Source organism: Thermobia domestica, chromosome 16 (assembly GCF_964235325.1).
Source record: "Thermobia domestica chromosome 16, izTheDome1.hap1.1, whole genome shotgun sequence".
In the NCBI taxonomy this organism is placed as follows: domain Eukaryota; kingdom Metazoa; phylum Arthropoda; class Insecta; order Zygentoma; family Lepismatidae; genus Thermobia; species Thermobia domestica.
Window position 1 is genome coordinate 9331859 of NC_137469.1, and position 16513 is coordinate 9348371.

The 16513-nt window shown below is 36.1% G+C and overlaps 1 protein-coding gene across 1 annotated transcript in view; it reads right to left on the reverse strand.

The window, feature by feature from the left end:
• LOC145672904 (cytochrome P450 4C1-like) overlaps positions 1–16513 on the reverse strand; it is a 114892-nt gene that overhangs the window by 85172 nt on the left and 13207 nt on the right. The window contains exon 3 of the mRNA XM_081742105.1: positions 8579–8669. Within this exon, the coding sequence (XP_081598231.1) occupies positions 8579–8669 (91 nt within the window). The remainder of the gene's footprint in view (positions 1–8578; positions 8670–16513) is intronic.

Sequence of the window (16513 nt, forward strand, 5' to 3'; positions counted from 1 at the left end):
CTTAATGCTTAAAGATTAAGGTGTAATAGTCCGTAAAATACGGTAGGCACTAAAACGTGGAAAATGGCCAGGCAAATAGGTATTTAGAATTTAAAAATATAGGCACTAAAATGCGAAAAATATATATTCTTTATAATTTTTCTGAATACTAAGCATAAGAATTCACATTTACCCATATCATGTTCTTCACTTCACAGAGTTCTATTGATTCTATTAAGAATCATCTTTGAATCTTCTATAAAACTAGCATTATTAAACAAATAAATTTTATTGGAATCAGTTCAATCCGACAGAGAAAGTTTGTATATTTGATTCATATAGTCTGGCAGCCAGTCCATAAGATTTGCAGAGTACCTTGCATTTTGGGGTGACCAAGGTTTTTTGATGCTTTCTTATAGATTTTGATGTGCTGAATCCAAAACTGCCGGGTGCAACTCTGGCACCCTTGAGCATTTCCCACAAAACTCACTAACGATTTCCCCTCCCCCTTTTTATTAAAAAATCGTTGACTTCGGGAAAATTATCTGTGACTTCTACAGTATATAACGTAGAATAACGGTTCAGACCTTGTTATGCTTCTATTGCAACAGTCTTTCCAACTATGTTAATCATTTGGGCTGCGACGATCAGGAAAGGGAAATAAAATGGGAAATTCTGGAAAATTCCCTCCCAAAGCATGTTTCAGCTCTTAATATCCTCGAATCTCCATCCGGAAAGAAAATATTTTTATTTTTTCATGAACTTTCGACACTAGCAAACAATATTAGGAAGGGTACCGCCCTGACACCCTTGAACATTTCCCACAAAACTCACGATTTCCCATCATTAGTATTTTACCAAAAAATTAATGACTTCTGGGAAATTATCTCTAACTTCTACAGTAATAAACGTAGAATAATGGTCCAGACCTTGCTATGCTTCTATTGGAACAGTCTTTCCAACTATGTTAATTACTTGGGCTGCGATGAACAGAAAAGGGAAATAAAATGGGAAATTTTGGAAAATTCCCTCCAAAAGCATCTTTCAGCTCTTAATATCCAAGAGCTGTACCTCGAATCTCCATCCGGAAAGAAAATATTTTTATTTTTTCATGAACTTTCGACACTAGCAAACAATATTAGGAAGGGTACCGCCCTGGCACCCTTGAACATTTCCCACAAAACTCACGATTTCCCATCATTAGTATTTTACCAAAAAATTAATGACTTCTGGGAAATTATCTGTAACTTCTACAGTAATAAACGTAGAATAACGGTTCAAACCTTGTTATGCTTCTATTGGAACAGTCTTTCCAACTATGTTAATCACTTGGGCTGGGATGAACAGAAAAGGGAAATAAAATGGGAAATTTTGGAAAATTCCCTCCCAAAGCAGCTTTCAGCTCTTAATATCCAAGAACCGTACATCGAATCTCCATCCGGAAAGAATTTTTTTTTATTATTTTTTCATGAACTTTCGACACTAGCAAACAATATTAGTTAGGGTGTCGCCCTGGCACCCTTGAACATTTCCCACAAAACTCACAATTCCCCATCATTAGTATTTTACCAAAAAATCATTGACTTCTGAGAAATTATCTGTAACTTCTACAGTAATTAACGTAAAATAACGGTTCAAACTTTGTTATGCTTCTATTGGAACAGTCTTTCCAACTATGTTAATTACTTGGAGCTGCAATGAACAGGGAATTAAATAAAATGGGAAATTTCGGAAAATTCCCTTCCAAAGCATCTTTCAGCTCTTAAAGTACAAAAGGGAAGGGGTGTATCTCCTTCCGAAAGAAATATTTTAATATTTTCATGAACTTTCTACATTTGAAAATAACCGTACAGACGTGAACTGTAACCGTCTTTTATGAACTTCAATAATTAAAATTTAAAAGTAATTTACATTTGTAGAATTGATAAGTAGCACAATAAATGGTACAATTATCTTCCTCATATAATGTGGGCAGTAGGATATATTTAGTACTTGTATTCTCATTTCGTTTTTAACAATTTAAGTTTAGTTTACGATTCCTCGCTAAAAGTTCATGGATTCATGTTCAAATTTCCTTTTATCTTTTCATCGTTATTAATTCTAACGTTCCTCCGTGTATTAATTCAACCTTTTTATATATCTACAAGTAGCAGCCATCACATAGACATAACAGTTTTTAGTGATCATGTGGATGAGTTTACAGCTGACTAGTGCCAAGTGAATAAACTGTCACTGTTTTATGTGTGTTAACACGTTTCAAAATAGTGTTTCATAGTGCTCTTTTTAAAATCATGGCGGATGAAAAGACGTGCATTTTCACATGTCAGGAAACACAAGAGCGGCTTATAACTGGAGGACCAGCTTGAGTTCGATCAATTATGTTGGCAAGTAGTCTTAGACATGACAGACGGTTTATTTCTCTTGAGGAAAATATGCCAGTATACTTTCATAAGTACTGCGTATCAACATATACTTCGCAGTGGCATATCAAGAGAGCCAAAGACAGCCAACTTCAACCTCCTCTGAATCACAGGTGAGACGGATTAGAAGATCAGACGCGAAACCTTTCCATTTTCTTACTGACTGTCTATTCTGTGGAGAGATCTGTTCCGATTCTGATCCAAAAAATCCAAGTCGATGGCGCAGATATCACCTTCTTAGAACGGTCGATTGTCCAGGGCCACCTCAAGAAGCTATCCTCAAAATATGTGATGTTAGAAATGACGAATTATCCGAAGCTGTTCGAGTGCTTGTAAATGGAGCTGTTGGAGATCTACATGCGGCAAACGCTCGTTACCACAACGACTGTTACTATCAATTTTTGCACAGTAAGTCAGCTAAAATTTGTTCACTGAAACGCAGCATAAATAAAGGAAGTGACGGAGATGGAATCAACGCAGTCACGACAGCTTTAAAAGAGGACGCCTCTCGTATTTGGAACTCCATCGAAGTTTATCATCTTTATCAACAGAACGGTGGATCTAGAACTGATCGTCTTGCAATTCTAAGAAATGTTCAGGAAAGAATAGGTAAAGACCTTCTAGTATTGTCCTCTCCTGGTGTATCCAGCATTCTTACCTTTAAAAACCAAGCTTCTCTTGCCATGAATATTACCGAAGATGACAACGATGATGGAGAAACAATAAAAGAACTAAGTACAAAGATAATGAATGAAGTGAAGAATCCTGATGATAGATTGAAAAGTTACGAAACTACCCTCTTTGAAGACAACATTAAAAATAATGTTAGTGAAACTTTACCTTCCCTATTAGAGATGTTTGGAATTACTGAGCTATCTGCAATACTCATTGTGAACTACCTGCAATATCGTAACTGCAGCATTGACAAAGCAGCCAACTATTCTCCAGATTGCTCTTGCTATGCTTCTGAACAGCAAACGTCTCATTGACGAATTCTATAAGTTTGGAATCACTTGTAGTTACAGTGAGACCCTAAGATTTAAAGCGTCAGCTGCAGCAGAAGCCAGCAAAGCACCAACTTTGCAAGGACTTAATCCCTCAACAGACGGATTTGTGCAAGTGGTTGGTGACAACTTCGACACGTCTATTTCACCTCAAAAAGACCTACGTCAAACTCACAGTATGGCTCTGCTGATAACTCATGTGGTGAAGTCATGGAGTTGCACAGTTACAAAATTTGTCGCATTACAAAGGAAGAAATGAAGGAACGTGTGACTAGTGGAGTGCCTGTACACCGGTACACAGGGCCAAAAAAGCCACCAATGCCCCAACATTTCTCAGTAAAAGAAGTACCAACTCTAGCATTACTTGCATCTCAAGTTTATTCAGTGTACAGAGCACAGAGAATAGATTTCGAGTTTTTAAAGTCGATCATTAGGAGTCCTGAAGTCATTCCTGAATATGGTGGCTATAATACAAGAAAATCAACAGCCATTAAACAAGTGTTAAAAGGAGTTAGCTTGAAAAAATTGGGGTTTCAGGAAGATATAACCAGTGATATAGAACAAGAAGCAACTCACTTTGTAGCTGCGTGCTATGGTGTAGCAAGTGTGAAGTCTATGATAGAAGTTCGTATTAACGTTTGGAAGAAAAAAAACTGCATCTGCTCACACAAGAACCCCACTACATTTGCTCTCTTCCACCGACGTCGGAAGCTTTTAAACTAAATATAAAGCCCGAACATCTACAAATGCTAATTTGGCTGAGTGCAGACAGGGCAGACCCACAAAATGTTGATTCAACTTGTTATGGATGGACACGCGATGAAACAAACAAATCGTTAAGGCCAGTTATGCTTCCTTCAAATGTTGAGCCAGCTCCTGCCGATGAACTTCACCTCATCAAATGTTCCTGTTCGTCAGAAAAACCTTGTTCAACAAGAAGATGTAGTTGTGTAGATAAACTACCTTGTACAATGTTTTGTAAATGCTTTGATGGTAGATGCTACAACAAACTAAACACGTACACACATAACGACGCTGACGAGAGTGAAGAAAATGGTGAGGCATAATATTACAAATAAACATGACATACTTAAGTCATTATGTAAGTTTATCTTGAATAACCACTTTTTACAGCTAAGTGTGGCTCTTAGAATACCACTAGAACATTCATTCTCTAAGTGTCCGAAACCTCTCGAATTACAGGTGCCATTTTAATCAAAATCATAAAAATTGAAGAAAGTTATAATATTTATTTTTTAACATAAGATTTATTAATACACTGATAATAGAAAATTTTGGAACAGTCTAAATACATTACATTCATGCTTAATAAAAATGTCTCGAAATGTTCAAGGGTGCCAGGTCGGTACCCTAACTAATATTGTTTGCTAGTGTCGAAAGTTCATGAAAAAATAATAAAAAAAAATTCTTTCCGGATGGAGATTCGATGTACGGTTCTTGGATATTAAGAGCTGAAAGATGCTTTGGGAGGGAATTTTCCAAAATTTCCCATTTTATTTCCCTTTTCTGTTCATCCCAGCCCAAGTGATTAACATAGTTGGAAAAACTGTTCCAATAGAAGCATAACAAGGTCTGGACCGTTATTCTACGTTTATTACTGTAGAAGTTACAGATAATTTCCCAGAAGTCATTAATTTTTTGGTAAAATACTAATGATGGGAAATCGTGAGTTTTGTGGGAAATGTTCAAGGGTGCCAGGGCGGTACCCTTCCTAATATTGTTTGCTAGTGTCGAAAGTTCGTGAAAAAATAAAAATATTTTCTTTCCGGATGGAGATTCGAGGTACAGCTCTTGGATATTAAGAGCTGAAAGATGCTTTGGGAGGGAATTTTCCAAAATTTCCCATTTTATTTCCCTTTTCTGTTCATCGCAGCCCAAGTAATTAACATAGTTGGAAAGACTGTTCCAATAGAAGCATAGCAAGGTCTGGACCATTATTCTACGTTTATTACTGTAGAAGTTACAGATAATTTCCCAGAAGTCAATATTTTTTTTGTAAAATACAAATGATGGGAAATTGTGAGTTTTGTGGGAAATGTTCAAGGGTGTCAGGGCGGTACCCTTCCTAATATTGTTTGCTAGTGTCGAAAGTTCATGAAAAAATAAAAATATTTTCTTTCCGGATGGAGATTCGAGGTACGGCTCTTGGATATTAATAGCTGAAACATGCTTTGGGAGGGAATTTTCCAGAACTTCCCATTTTATTTCCCTTTCCTGATCGTCGCAGTCCAAATGATTAACATAGTTGGAAAGACTGTTCCAATAGAAGCATAACAAGGTCTGAGCTGTTATTCTACGTTAAATACTGTACAAGTTACAGATAATTTCCCCGAAGTCAACGATTTTTTAATAAAAAGGGCGGAGGGGAAATCGTTAGTGAGTATTGTGGGAAATGCTCAAGGGTGCCAGAGTTGCACCCGGCAGTTTTGGATTCAGCATATCAAAATCTATAAGAAAACATCAAAAAACCTTGGTCACCCCAAAATGCAAGGTTTTCTTGCTCTGCCACCAGACTAATAGTGTAAATTGTCTTTCTAATTTAGAAATATATTAATCAAAACATGAAAAAGCGCAATGAAACAAAGTGCAATGAACGTGCTCGTGGCAGACAACAAAGTGCTTTGTGTTTTTGTTATCATACGTATATTTGTATCTATTTCCATGTGAATGCCCTTATCATGTCCGATGGACTTTGAACATGAATATTGAACCCAAAATTAACTTTGATCGCAGAGGTTCAATTCTTAAGACGGTTTGAAAAAGGAAGGACAGTTTTTTGTTATTATATGACAAAACAGTTATCTCATTGGAACTAAAAGTCTAAATAAATAAATAAATAAATACAAAATGGACTTACACTTAACAAGTTCTATGTCATTGAACTTGAACTTGGTTTTAACATTAATCTAAAATAGAAGAGATAAAAATGAAATGTAAGTTTTACTTTAATATTCTTCATGTACAGGATGTCTCAAAAGTCCTCTGACATAGTTGCAACAAAATGTAAGTGGGGAAACCGTCTCTAAATATCATGTTTACAATCTAAAGTGAAAGATTGTTTTTTAAATGAGACGAGCAGTTTGGTCTGTACACTCTTTATGCGCCCAATGTTAAACGAAAATGCAATGTTGCTATTTACCTGGACCCACAACATAAGTGAATGAAGTTACTGTTTGAAATGGGGCTGGCCATTGACATGTTTGCGTGAAAGACAGTGACTTCATTCACTTATGTTGTGGGTCCAGGTAAATGGCAACGTTGCATTTTCATTTAACTTGGACACAAAAAGAGTGTACAGCCCAACCAATTCGTCCGATTTCAAAATATTCCTTCACTTTAGATTGAAAACACCATATTTGAAGGTGATTTTTCCCTCTTACACTCTGTTGTAATTCTGATAATAACAGAGTTACTCTATGTTAGGGGACTTTTGAGACACCCTGTACGTCCTCTAGGATGGAGATTCTCAATCTGAGAGTCAGGACCCCTAGGAGAGTTGCGAGAGCTATACATGGTTGTCGCTATGGGGGACGAAAAATAGATCTAGAAAATATATATTTTTTTAAAGAATATTTTGAATTTCTTGTTTAGATTCACATTTTATTTATTCCCATAATTTCAAATATAGCAAAGAATATTATACAAATAAAGAATCGTTTGGCAGCGATAACGAAAAAGTTTTACAAACTGAAAATTATTTATGGGTGTCGCTGGCAAAAGAATGTGATAAAAAGAAGTCATAGTATGAAATATGCTAACAAGAGAAGAATAATTCATGAAAGTCAGTAATTACTGTACAACAGTAGAATTATTTCAGGTTTTGACTTGGGAGTGGGAAGGTCCACCGACATCAGAGTTTCATGTTTTTTAATAGTATACAATTTATTAAATATCATGTATTTATCAGAGACAATTGCGCGTCTTTGCCCTTCGCAAAAACAGGTTTTAGAAAAACTGAAAAACAGATATTTCGGTCTTCCCCCAAACCAGTTTCCGATAAAAAGGCGAGACCGGTTTTGATAGAAAAGTGAATCGATTTTCACAAAACTGGTTCTTTGAAAGTCTAAAGATCTATCTCCGTTTTCGTTGAAACCACGAAACCGGTTTTTGTGCCCACCCCTAATTAGAACGTGGATTAAAAACACGGGCCCGAGGTTGTCCATCACTTATCCTGTAATTGAACCAGAAACTCCAAAGCACCAGAACTGAGCACACTAGTGATGAGCCACTATAACTCGCAATCTAAAATACACAAAAAACACAATACCTGCCTTTTGGCTTCGCTGTCGTCGGGTAAAAAGACACAAATAAAATGTATACGATAGATTGTAATATGGCAATATTAATGCTACTAAAAGCAAAACGAATGAAACTAAATAATGCTTTATTTTTATTGATGATTTTACATAAGTTTTGATTAGAATTTAGAAGCTGTATTCAAATATTGCTAAGTAGAAATTTATCCAGAGTTGACTAAAATTAAAGTTAATTACTAAACTACATTTTTGCTGGCTACACTGAGAAAAATCCGTTATCAGGTCAGCAGTATATTGTACAAATATATGGTATCCTTATGTTTACTACAGAAATCAGCACGGAGCATACGGTATCCATATCCTACATATGCACTGCCCTTGGTATTACATCATGCCGTTGCAGGACGTCTGATACCTAACAGTCTTCAGGATTTTACATTCGTATACGTGCGTTACGTACGTCAGATATATGTTACATACGTCCATCTGTATAGGAGATCCTGACCGCCTATATATACTTTTTCCGTTCCTAAGGAACGTACGCTTATTCGGAACACTTATACGAAAAGTACGTATAAAATGTACTTTTTCAGTTGTACGTTTGCTGTACATTAAGGCCAAAAAAACTACAGGATTTACATATGTAACCTACGTTTGTCACATACGATTTTTTTCTCAGTGTAAACATCATATTAAACTAAGTAGATTTAGCTGTAAAATGGCTAAGTTGGCAACGGTGACTACTATTTCCCTAAGTCAATACTATTGATCTTGAAACACTCTGTGTAAATAGAAACACCTTGTGTAAGGAACTGCGTATGAAAAATTCGTATTAACTATAAAACAATGGATTATCCTTAAAATATTGATAACAAAAAGTGATAAGTTTATTGGATACCTGTGCTCGTTAGAAGACCTGTTCCAAGCCAAGGATGCATCATCACGTACTCTCGCCCTTTGTCAATAAATTTTGTACTACCCAATATATCCTGCAAAAGAAACGTGTTTTCTTAAGTAAATATTAGGAATGCTTGTTATTTATAAAACATACTGTTGCAGAATCACTATAAATGGCGCTATATTATAAAACATTGATCCTATCAAAATGTTGGGGGCGCGGTGGCTCAGTGGTAGAGCGTTCACCTCCGGTGCTTGGAGTCCCTGGTTCGATCCCAGCTCGCGCCGTGTGGACTTTGTGGTGGACAAACACCGTGCTCGTGGGTTTTCACGTGGTTCTTCCATTTCCTCCCACTTTCTTCATTTTATTCATCTCTTCTCATCACCGTCTCCTTTAGCCTAACCGGCATAACTGTGGGACGTAAAACTCAAAGATTTCGTTTCATTTTTCATTTTTTCCTATCAAAATGTTGAACAACTGATACCGTACAGGATAAAATAATAGTATTTCTGTGTAATTTAAGTTGAGTTTACCATTTCATAGAATCGGTGAGGTCTTTACGATTTTATTTCGGAGGGCTTTGCAACTTTTTGTGGAAATGTGACCATTTTGTAATATATATCAAACAAGAAAAAGTTGCGATAAATTTTCGGTGAGTGGCTGAGTGCTTAAACTCGGAAATCACCCCTTAAATACGCCACTACATACAGGGTGTCCGAGAAGTCCTTCCCTGATTACAGAAATTGATAACTCAGGCTAGAAATAAGATAGAAATATGAAACTGGTGTTGAATTGTTTACAAACTATAAAAGTTTTTGTCTGTGTTAGGTTTGTTCTGTTTTACCAAGTCTCAATTTTTTTGGACGTCCGTGCCTATCTCGATAGGACATTTCCTGGGCGATGGATTGGTCGTGATGGACCAACAGCTTGGCCTCCACGCTCTCCTGACATAACCCCATTAGACTTCTTTTTATGGGGTTATGTCAAGGATGAGGTCTACCGAACACGTGTACCAGATCTTGAAACCCTGCAGCAACGAATAACCACAGTCGTTGCATCGATCCCTCCAGTGATGTTGGCTAATGTGTGGATGGAAATTGAATATCGCCTAGATGTGCTACGTGCTACCAAGGGTGCTCATGTGGAAGTGTACTGATGTGACCAAAACTTTTATAGTTTGCAAACAATTCAACACCAGTTTCATATTTCTATCTTATTTCTAGCCTGAGTAATCAATTTCTGTAATCAGGGAAGGACTTCTCGGACACCCTGTACAATACAATACTACAATATTAATACTACAGTAGAATACAATATTAAATATCTTGCGTTGATTAAAATGAAGTACTTCTTGAGCATTAATGTTTCTAGTGAAGTCATTATCACGTTATGCATTAATTAAATGCGGTATTCTACTTACTTTAAATTGGGAGATGCAAGTAACAAACGCTTATTCAAGAAGTTTGACAGCTAACTGTACGAATGTACTTTCTTTTTCTCTCCGTCCATTTTCAAATGTGCAGGAAATAAAACCAGCAAGTGAGGAGGAAATTCCCCTCAACCCCCTGCAAATCCCAGACAGAAGAAAATATGAAATGCACTTCAAAATTTTGTAGTGGAGCTAAATGTGAATATTCCTTTAATTCATTTTGCGTGCTTCCCTCGTGTAAATATTTGAATAATAATAATAATAATAATAATAATAATAATAATAATAATAATAATAATAATAATAATAATAATAATAATAATAATAATAATATACTATTTTCCGTCTACTTTTGCTTATATAAATATTCATTCTTATTAAAAAAATCTATATTTATACATGCATATAAATTTAACTCTAAACAGTGTTAGAAATGTAGCTATCAAAGTTCTTTAAAATAGATAAATTTGGTAGATTTTTTATTGTTTAACTCAGTAAGGAAAATAGATTTCTGACTATAATTTTAAATATTTTATGATACATTAAATGCTATTTGTGTTATTAGTTTATCGGTCCTACCCTACTTGTAGCATTACACTTCGCCACTGGTAGAATGTAGTACGCTACCATTAAACCACGGAGGCCGAAACCGTGAACTGGCGTATTCATAAGATCAGCGCAATTTGTATGTAGTAATGTTCAATTAGCAATGCAGATACCAAATGGTGTTACATGTTCCTGTATTGTTTATAGTATCATGCTACAAATATGGTAATAAAATATAATGCTCAAATAAATCAGCAAGGCGCCAGAGTCGATTAGGTGTACCTGGAACGGTTGTAACATAATGATAAATATCACAAGAAAGTAAAAGATCTCTATGGTGGAATATGAGGAAGTAAATCAAACAAAATCAACACATAACATTGTTCAACGAAATATACCTCAAGTGTCCCTTGAGGGATAAATGCATAAATGGTAGCTACCGGAACCGCTCTTAAAATCACATATAATAGAAGGGATAGTTGATGGTAACAGAATAAAAATACAAGTTTTCCTACGAAACTAATAGTGCAGAATGAACATCGCTTTACTGTATGTCCTTGTATTCATCGAATAGCACGGAAATAGAGTCAACAGTCTCAGGCTTTAGAGCATTTCTCCATTGCTGAACTACATATATTGCCTGTAACACGAAAATCTCTTTCAGTAGACGCACTAAAGCGGTAATTTGCACAATTTTGGTCATGTTTCCTCTTGCTGCTTCCACCATTGTAGTAGTATATCTAGCTCTCTTGGACATGATGGCATGTTGAGGTAGTTATCTACTTTGGCGAAAGGGAGTGGAATTTCTTCAGCCGATAGCAGCGCCTGGAACGGAAGACTAGGTGTCAAGTCAATGTGGTATATCTTTAGTGTTCCATCTTACGTCAGTGTCTTGGTTAACAGTGCGTGGCAGCCGAGTTAGCAATCCAGACCTCTTGAGATATGTATCTATCTTACTAACGCAATCAAAAAGATTTTTTGCTGATGTCAACTCATCTCGGAGGAAGTTACATTGAAAAGAGTTACGCAAAATAGTAGTAGGCCTAATAGTAGAAATAGTGTCAGTGATAGTGTTTTTATGGTAGTTTTAGTATAAGTATTATAGAGAGCTAGCTTTAATGCGAGGCTGAGGAATTCAGAGTTGATTGGCAGGTTCCCCACCCCGTCGTTAAGAAACGGTCCTGGGCAGGGTTGCCAGTAGGTTGTCAAAAAATTCAGCTAATACTCACTTAATTCAAAGAGTTTATGCAATTATGCAATACCTATCGAAGATCCCTGTATACGTGGACACACGCAAATTAGGCTGTGATAACAAATGCTTCAGTTTTTTCTCCCTTGCTTCTTCGTCGCACTGTACTATGGCCTTCCTTATTACTTCTCTAGCTTCGCTGTGTATAGTTTGCCCTCTCTTTCGCTGTGAAGCCATTGTCAAATGAATATTAAGCAACAAAACTGCAACTACAACAGCACACAACAAATAACCAACTCACACTAACTCTTCAGAATGACATTCATGTGACAAATTTTTAACCCTGGCAACGCTGACATATAGAAGGAGGAAAGAGAGTATTGCAAGAGTCAGGCAGAAAAATGGTTGAAATTCTTCCCCCTTTGCCTTAGCCCCCGCTGGTAAACAAGCTAGCTCCCTATAATACTAGTAGTGTTAACAGTACTAGTAATAGTATTAGTAGTAGTAGCAGTAATACTAGCAGTAATAGTATTAACAGTAATAGTAATTGTAGAAGTAGTAATAGAGATCTGCACGGATACAAAATATCACATCCGAATCCGTACCTCATCTGCAGCATCTCTATCCGCATCCGCAGATAATGAGATAGCAAATATATACAATTTACATATTCTATAACAGTCATGATTTCGAAAATAGTTTTAAACACATTTTAAATAGCTATCTCTTATAGCTTTCTGAATCAAACAAAACAATACATTATATCAGTTTTCTCGTGATCAATACCAACTACGCTAAATATAAAATGCAATACAAAAAGTACAGATACAAAGTAGAAATTAACGAACGATCTATGCACTACCCAAGGTCTTTAAATGCAGATATCGGACCAAAATAATGGCACGAAGGTGACATTCCCTCTATCGAGTAATTTTAGAGCAAGTCACTAAGTTTTTAAACTTCATCATTAATCATAAAAGAGGATGATTTGTTCAAAACACAAAGGCAAAATAGAAATAATCGTTATTAAGAAATAAAAATCGGAGCACCACAAACACATTCACGTTTCCAGAACTGACATTAGCACCAGCAATTGCACTATTTTTTTTTTTTTTTTAATGACCAAAGTAACAACGCAATACAACTGCATGATTCATGACCACGGGCGTCTTTGAATGGCGTTAATTTATTCATTCATGGGACCTTGAAACGCCTTCTCGATACTACTATCTTGAAAAACAAGACAGGGAATAGCACAAAATGGGAAAGAAAAAGTATAACAATTTCTCACGTCATAATTGCAACAGCTACACCAAAATATCTTTCATCCTCATCGCAAGTAAGGCAATGTAGAGCTAATGTCGAAATTGTTCATAGGTGGCATCATATAGCAACGCTCATTTTTTTATAATACGATTGGGTAACTGACAGAATATGTAGTAATATTTACTTTATTCCTGACTGTTTTTATATTCTATGTTATGGATTGTAACTAAAAAATGAATGAACTATATTTGTTGTATATGAAACACAAGAAATGAAAACCATCGTAGGTGAAACAGGAGAGTGCACGTACTAAAACAGCGTTGGAGTGCTTGCAGTGTTTTTGCATTTTAAGCATGTAGTTAATTTTTAGAGAAGCAGTAATGGGTAATTTATGCCGTTGCTTCATTAACTCCTTGCCATATTTTGACGCGTTGCTTTTCACTTTTCAGTTCCGTATTTTGACGCGTGTCACGCGTTCCGATTTTTGAGCGGCTGTTTTCGCTTGCTCTCAATAGACGGTAGAAGCTTACAGGTTTCCTGTGTTTTGTGAACATCTGTTAAAGTAAGCGCCGGAAGAGGCAGAGATGTTTGTTTTTGTTATTTACAAGACAAATTAAACAAGTGAATGTGTCAAGTGGAATTTAAAGATGGCTACGCGCAAGAGAGCATACAATAAAGCATACAGCATTGCAAAGAAATTCCGAAAAAAGTCATATGTGAAGGGGTTAATGAAGGTAAATTGGTATATGCTGCAGTGATGCCCATGTGTGGGATAATTCCCATATCATGGGAACTTTTTTACTTTATTATCTTGGAAACGGTTAAAAATCACCATATGTAGGATTTTTCGAGAAGACCGTAATTTACGGATTATTCATTTAGGTATTATAAAATGTGACAAACACAGAGAAATTTAATTTTTAATATTATAGCATACTTTTAATTAGTGTAACGTAGGAAATTCATACGTAAAATGGGACTTTTTTGCCTCGACATGGGATTTCATTATGTTTCAGGCTGGTATCACTGATTATGCAGAGTTAAGTTTTGCAATCCTTGATATATAACCTGGGTTGCCAACATGAATAATGATTGTCAAATCATATGATAATTTTGGTTTCCGTAGTATATATGTATGTACAGTACAATCCTAGAGACTTTAAAACTCGAAACATATATCATTCATACCGTGAAAAAAAAAAAAATGAATTTTACAACATAGCTTATTTCTTTCTCAATTTAACGGTATTAAATTTCCATTTAATGTCAAAGTCAGAACCTGCTGCGACACGTGTCTTGTAAATGAGAAATATTAATTCTAAATTTAAGAGATTCCGAGATGTGGCCTCTTGTTATAATACTTATGATCACGGACCCTTTAAATTACATACCCTCTTTCTTTATTTTCTAGATCAGTGGTGTCCAATTATAATGAGCCTGAGGGTCATAGCCGTCTTTTGCTAGTAAGGTGGAGGAGGGCCGCAACTATTATTATTATTATTATTATTATTATTATTATTATTATTATTATTATTATTATTATTATTATTATTATTATTATTATTATTATTATTATTATGTGTTTGTGACAGGAAGTGGTGTATTTCTTGCGCCTTATGGCTTCTAGGCAGAGTTCGAGGAGGAAAGGGTCTCCTTTTCTAAGCTAGACCAGATGTATTGGTTATTGAAGTAATCGTTCCTTTCAGCAACGAACGATATTTTGCCTGTAGTTACATTACCGACTGTAGTGTTGCCGTGGATGCCCGCGCCTTTTTGTTGTACAGAAGCGCTAAATGGATGCCTTATTTCGAAACAAGAGTGGAAACATTAAAAAAAATGAATAAATATAAATGAAAATATTATCAGTAATAACAATCGTAAATCATGAGAGCTTTATGGGCCGCAGAAAATGGTTTGGCGGACAGCTCTGTTCTAGATTATACCCTGTGTAAAATAGCAAAATTATGCCGTATTTAGAAATTCTTAGAATAATTAAATAAAAGAAATCCTGATCGATTGGCTACTAACTGATCAATGTCCAGACCAAACTGCTTAAGCTAGAAACGTGAAATTTGTACAGTACATAGAATTCGTAATGTAAAGTAAGCCTACCACTAAGGAAGAATTTTTGGAAATTCAACGAGAAAGGAGGGAAGTAAGGGGACAATTATTATATTAAATCTCTCGGAATCTTTGAGACTTAGAGACATAAAATTCGTAATTTAACTTTTCATTTAAAATATTCAGATGTGTATTTCTGTGTGTGTTTATATATATCGGAGGAACCATATATATATAGTGGCGGATCCAAGAGGGGGCTATAGCCCCCCCTTGACGCTCAGATATACACTGGATAAAATGGGCTCCAATCCTTCTTTACACTGGATAAAACGGTAAAATATGGTTTAGCCCCTCCCTTGATCATATCCTGGATCCGCCCCTTATATATATATATATATACGCAATGTTCAAAGTATTTATGAACTTGGAAAATAATGATGTGGAGGATCAAAGGAGCAGAGTAGTCTTCAACATTGAGAAGCGGGAAGATTTGAGCCTTATTCTGTAAGGACATCAATTCCATCTCACTGTCCTTTGTGGCAATCGGACACAAATAATCACATTTCTCCCCAAAAACATATTTCAAATGGGATTATTGCGGGGACAGTTACCCTAATTCCATAATTGGAGGGGACATGTCCCACTCATCCCCCCGTGATTTACGCCAGTGTGTATATATTGACAGTGTAACAGCAGTGTGAATAAAGGGTGCAAAAGTAATATTATTTGGCAAACACGAGTTTAATTACTTTGCGAAACACCTGTAGCTCGAAGAAACGTTCACGAGAGTTGGTAGATTATTATAATAGTTCGGTATTATGTGATTTAAAAAAAAAAAAACCTCTGTGTAATTTCCAAAATGGGGCGGGCAAGATAAAAAAGAGAGGTATTCTGGGCTTTCCGGGAATAGAAACGTAAGAATAGTTTTTAAGGAAGAGTTTCCAATCTTAAATTCCCATTAACACTATCTTTTGAAGAAATTTAAGGTCAGAATTATTTCTGCGTCCTCCCGGAAATCAAGTCTATAGAGATGCGTAGGTGCGACCATGGCCGTATGGGAGAGCAGTATTCGATCTTGGGTGCTATTAGTGTTTTATAGAATATTGCTAATAATGCCACAGTGCGTAGTAAATCGGTAAAGAAGCCCCAATGTACACATACATTTCTGAACTATTAAGGAGATGCGCAAGAGAACGTGAGTTTTGACACTGGCGCAAATCCCGGGGGATGAGGGGGACATGTTCCCTCCAATCTTGGGACTGGGGATACTGTCTACTCCAATAATCCGATTTGAAATGTGTTTTTAGCGAGAAATGTGATGATTTGTGTCCGATTGCCACAAAGGAAAGTGAGATCAAATTGATGCTTCCCCCCGCCCAAAATAAGCCTCAAATCTTCCCGCCTTCCAATGTTAAAGACAACTCTGCTCCACTGATTCTCAACA